Source organism: Helianthus annuus, chromosome 4, assembly GCF_002127325.2.
Source record: "Helianthus annuus cultivar XRQ/B chromosome 4, HanXRQr2.0-SUNRISE, whole genome shotgun sequence".
Lineage (NCBI taxonomy): Eukaryota > Viridiplantae > Streptophyta > Magnoliopsida > Asterales > Asteraceae > Helianthus > Helianthus annuus.
Window position 1 is genome coordinate 190,276,172 of NC_035436.2, and position 5,944 is coordinate 190,282,115.

At 38.3% G+C, this 5,944-nt stretch overlaps 1 protein-coding gene across 1 annotated transcript; it reads left to right on the top strand.

Annotated features, from left to right (window-relative positions):
• The first annotated feature begins 1,241 nt into the window (after positions 1–1,241).
• On the top strand, positions 1,242–4,990 carry LOC110937576 (delta(8)-fatty-acid desaturase-like). The gene is made up of 2 exons (XM_022180018.2): positions 1,242–1,653; positions 3,480–4,990. Exons 1-2 carry the CDS (start codon positions 1,614–1,616, stop codon positions 4,838–4,840), a joined length of 1,401 nt encoding a protein of 466 aa, XP_022035710.1. The 5' UTR covers positions 1,242–1,613; the 3' UTR covers positions 4,841–4,990.
• The last annotated feature ends 954 nt before the right edge of the window (positions 4,991–5,944 follow it).

Genomic DNA, 5,944 nt, shown 5'->3' on the forward strand with positions numbered 1-5,944 from the left:
GCTCAGTTTGATTTAGAGTTGATCATGTGGACGTTAAAATCATTTTCCTTAACATAATATCATTTGATCCTAAGCACATAAAACATAAACAAACATCCACTAATTTCAACTAGTATCCTTTGATCCTAATATCAACTGATAAGCTGCAAACTTCAATGGATACATCTCAAACTAATATCTAGTGATCTCAAACTGATACAGTTTAAATAAGCATTATATTTCACCATTCAGTCACCATTAACAGAGTTCCATAACAAAAAACAATCAGTTATCCAAAATAAAATTTCTAAACTATTCTACATAACCTACTAGTTAGGTGATCATCATTCAATCCTAAAATTTGATCAACCCAACCCAAATTATCTACAACAGTTAATATATTTATAGCAGAGGTGCAGCAACACATCTACCCCTGACGTTGGAAGCAGAGTTCCACCCAGAACCCCCTGCCATTCCTCATCAGGACCCGATCTTGGATCCTGATGTAGTCCTGGTCACCTGAACCCAACTGGAATCAAACATAAACAACTTAAAATTTAGGTTTCATACAACTGGAACGACTAGAATCAAACATAAACAAACTTGAAAAAACGCAAATTTCAGTGAAATCTCACCGACGATGTGCAATGTGAAGAAAATGACCGCGTATTGCCTCATTTGAAAGATGATCGAAGGAACTTCGCCGGGGCTGTGGAGTCGCCAGAGTGTTTGGGGTAGATGGGGGAGTGTATTGTAGCTTACAAGAGAATATTGGGGGGGGGGGGGGGTGTATTACTAGCATAAGTTTCTAACTTTAGTGAATTTACCATTTTGCTCTCCCTGGAATTAACAGTAAACTAACGCCGGTATGGACAAATGTTTTAATTGTGAGCAAGTGAATACGTCAGAGACTGAAGTGTTAAGTTGTTTGAAATAGAGACTAAACCTGAAAGCGAGTATTAACCTCAGGGACTGAAAGTGTATTTTACTCTAATAATAAAATACCCCACTAACCCTTTTAAATATATCAAAACAAAATATTTCAAAAGTTAAAATGACATGAAAATAATCAAACAAGAACCATGGGTAAATGTATCAAAACAAAATATTTCAAAAGTTAAAATGACATGAAAATAATCAAACAAGAACCATGGGTAAATGTAAATCCATGGGCGGTCCAAACTCCAAACAAACGAGCAAAACGACACCGTTACAGAACGGTGAGTAACATACTTCGTGTGAAGGTTACAAATGCCAAACGCATGAGTCATGACTCATGACAGCTGGGTTAGAGAAGGGTGAGTAACATACTTCGTGTCAAGGTTACAAATGCCAAACGCATGACAGCGGGGGGGACTTATCTGCTGCGTCACGCGCCTAGCTGGATGAAGATATTTTCCAAGATCAATTCAACCTCAACCGTTAGATCACTCGTTCCTTGATGCGCTTCATGTTTCTACTAATATAGTATTGCCCATTGCACTGTTAGGGTTCAAACTACCAGAAAGAAACAGATTCGTATCTTTTTCCCTCTTCCCATTGCACTGCACATTCTGGTTTTCTTCTCATTATTCTCATTTAAATAATTAATAATAATCATCATCATCTCCTTGGTGACTCACAGTTTCATACTCATGTGTGAAGATTCAACGATGGTTTCTTCTCCCGTTGATGGTTTGTTCTTCTTTCCGATTCACATTTTATAACTTTTGTCGTTTTTGTTTTGATTCTTATATGTTTATTTATGTATGATATGAACGAGTTAAATAGTTTGTGGTAATGGTTCGCTTAGTGTTTGATTTTTGTTGTCGGTTGAATGATTTGATGTTTTTGATTGTTTGAACTTTCATACGATCTTCGTTATGGCAATGCTGTTGATGGAGTTATGAGTGTTTCATATGGTGATTTGGTGTGGATTCGGATTCTAGTGTTTTAGTTTGGATCTGATCTGGAATCAGATCTGAACTGGTTTTCCAGGAATGGTAACTTTGATTTCCGGCTTAAGGTTTTTTTTTTTTTTTTTTTTTTTTTTTGAATAAAGAGGAAAGGCTTTAAGCTTAATATTTTATTGGTGTATTATACTACATGAACTTCTATAAGGAAAAAACCAACCTACTCCAAAGTACTCTTGTGCCTGTACCCTAGATTTAAATTTGAACTTTCATACATTTTTTATAATGAACCTTACCGCCTCACCATCTCCGGACCCCCTGACCACCACACCATCTCCGGACCTATTTGTCCTGACTCCTGAGATGTTCCAGTGGTCAAAAGGCCTGGACTCCCTAGTGGAGACGCAGGTTCGATTCCCGCTTGGATCATTTTCGATGGATATTTGGGTGAAGGGACGAATCGGGGCTTTAATCTCGGGGTCCGAACCTGACGGGGCAAGGGTTTAACGGATTCCATCCAGTTCCCTCGCATCAGGGGCACGGTCTCATGGTGGTCTCCGTGAGCAGGGTGGGTTTACATGTAAGATCTTTGTCGTTCAAAAAAAAAAAGAAGAAAATTCTCCGGACCGGTTTAACGAGCCTAACTTTCGTGAAGTATATGCTTCATTTATTTAGTGGTGGACTTTTAAGGCTGATATGCAATACTGGGCAAGTGTTTAATGCGGTTAGTTGAGTTGGGGAGGGGTTAATGTGAAAATGCGTCAGATGGTCCCAACTGTGCAACCTCTAACGTAGTCGTAACCGCCTAGTGTAAGCTGTGTTTTACGTGGTTCCACTGATTAACAGTGTATGATAAGTCCGGTGAGTTTTTTTTTAACGGTTCTCTCGGTTACCAAAAGGACTCTTGACTAATATGGTACAGTTTTTAACTAGTGTTTTAGGTTTTACCTAACATGTGTATTTGTACCAAATTTGTGATATTGTTTGGGTTTAGTAAATGCAAGACAATCGGTTATTCGTGTAGTAATAATTAGGAATGAAACTTAATATGGAACAAATCATATACTCTTAAATCACTAGCAGATCCTAGAAAGCAAGCATATTACCTTTAATCCCTAGCATATCTATTTGTTACCTACATAATTAATACCTTGGTAGTATTTGACCTCTGCCTGTAGTTGAAACATGACATTATTGGTTGAAATTATGTAAAAAATCATCTTAATCCTCAAGGGTCCTTTCATTAAATTTTCTTTTAAATTTTAATTACCCTGTTAAATATTTTTTTTCTTGTAAGTTTTAGTTACCCTGTTAAATATATTTTTTTTATGTAATCTGTCAAGCCTGCAAGTTATTACCCTTTCATTAAATGTCCACATGCCCTTAAGGCTCTACCATTATCTGTCAAGATGGCTGTCCTTTTCAAATGTAATACTTATGTCCATTTTTTGGCCCAATTAGTTTTAATGCTGTTATGCTTGGATTAAGTCAAAAGGGTCCCTTGATGCTTGGATATTAACTTCACTTGCATATCTAATATCTTTTAAGCTTGTATAGTTAAAAAGTTATGTATAATATTGATTTTGACATGTAACTTTTGTTACGCAGTTTTGAAGTCTAATTCAAAATCCGACGGAAAGAAGTACATAACATCCGAGGAGTTAAAGAAGCACAACAAGCCTAACGACTTGTGGATCTCGATACAGGGAAAAGTTTACAATGTTACAGAGTGGGCTAAAATACACCCGGGTGGCGAAATCCCGCTCATGAATCTTGCTGGTCAGGATGTAACCGATGCATTTATCGCGTTCCATCCCGGCTCAGCATGGGAACACCTTACCAAACTCTTCACCGGTTATCACTTGAAAGATTACCAAGTCTCTGCAGTGTCGAAAGATTACCGAAAACTCGCTTCCGAATTTGCAAAAGCCGGGATGTTTGAAAAGAAGGGGCACGGTGTGATTTACTCCCTTTGTTTCGTGTCTCTGCTTCTTTCCGGTTGTGTGTACGGGGTGTTGTTTTCTAGTAGCTTCTGGGTGCATATGTTGGCCGGAGCGTTATTGGGTTTAGCCTGGATCCAAATCGCGTATTTGGGTCATGACGCGGGTCATTATCAAATGATGTCGACGCGTGGGTGGAATAAATTCGCGGGGATTTTTATCGGGAATTGTATAACGGGGATAAGCATCGCGTGGTGGAAATGGACACATAACGCACATCACATCGCGTGTAACAGCCTCGATTACGATCCCGACCTTCAACACCTGCCAATGTTAGCCGTTTCTTCTAGACTGTTCAACTCATTGACATCCGTGTTCTACGGGAGACAATTGACTTTCGACCGGTTGGCTCGTTTTTTCGTGAGCTACCAACACTACTCATACTACCCGATCATGTGTGTCGCGAGGGTCAACCTTTACCTACAAACGTTACTATTACTACTCTCGAAAAGAAAGGTTCCTGACAAGGGGTTAAACATTATCGGGACCCTCGTTTTCTGGACATGGTTTCCGCTTCTCGTGTCTTGCCTACCGAACTGGCCCGAACGAGTCGCATTCGTCTTGGTTAGCTTCTGTGTGACCGGGATCCAACATGTTCAGTTCACATTGAACCACTTTGCGGCCAATGTTTACGTGGGCCCACCAACGGGAAACGACTGGTTCGAGAAGCAAACCAATGGGACGATCGACATCGCGTGCTCGTCTTACATGGATTGGTTCTTCGGTGGTCTACAGTTCCAGCTCGAGCACCATTTGTTTCCGAGGTTGCCTCGGTGCCATTTAAGGTCCATAGCTCCTATCGTTAGAGAACTTTGCAAGAAGCATAACTTGCCGTACACCAGCGTATCGTTCTTTGATGCCAATATAATGACGCTTAAAACGCTTAGAACCGCTGCTCTACAGGCTCGTGATCTGACGAACCCAGCTCCACAGAACTTGTTATGGGAAGCTTTCAACACCCATGGTTGAAGCTTCTATCATCGTACTCATCTCGGCTACTTTGTGTAAAAGGCTTTGAGCATTTTTCTGGGCTTTTATGTATCTTAAAACTAAATATGGACTATGATTATTTATATATTTTGGATTATTAATGGTTAGTTTTCATTTCTTTTACCGTTACGGTCGACCCAATTCGTAAATAATTTGATATATAAGTTACGAATAAAAGGTTTTAATTATTTAATATACCTTTTAGATGTATGTTTTTATTCCATCCGTCTTTTTTCTCACCGTCATATTCGCCTCTGCTTCCTTTAAAAGATGCGGTTTTGCTGGTTACCATTTAGCTGGGTTTTTTTTTTTTTTTTTTTTTTTCAATTCGAATCGGGCAAGAGTTTATTGACTTTGTATGAATATTTACCGAAAACGACTACTAAGCAACTTTATTTTAAAGATAAATCTTGTAGATCGTAATAAATATTTCTGAAAGGGACTACTGAACAATAACTATTTTTTAAGATGAATATATTTACAGAAAAAACTGTTCCGTCTTAAACATTTTCTTTGTGAAGGGAAGGGATCTAAAAATAATTAGATCTATGATTATAGAGATTTACCTTACAATCAAATCTTGTTAGATATGATTTACTATGAGAAAAGCATGTGGCTTGATATCATATAAGGCAAGGCTGTATGTTGTGGGCTGTGAAAAAGGAGGGGTGTGCAAAAGCTAAGTCAGTTAGCGACTTAGGGGCTATTTTAGGGGTGCTAAACGGGTCGTGTTCGCGGGTTGGCGGGTTCAACCCAACCCGAACCCGAAAATTTTACACAAACCCGAACCCGACCCGAACCCGAAAATTGTATCATACATAAAAACCCGAACACGACCCGAAGTTTCGTGGGTTGACCCGAACACGACCCGTTCAACCCGAATTTTTTTTATTTTTATTCTGAAATTAATATATTAAAATTAAAATTTACTTAAAAAACACAAATGTATGTAATAATATCATATTTAAATTATAAAATCTATGTTAATTTCTCTTTTTAAGTTATAATCATTGCATAAAACACGCACCCCATTTAATTTATGATATAAAATATATTGTAAAAAAATATAATATGGTATAAATG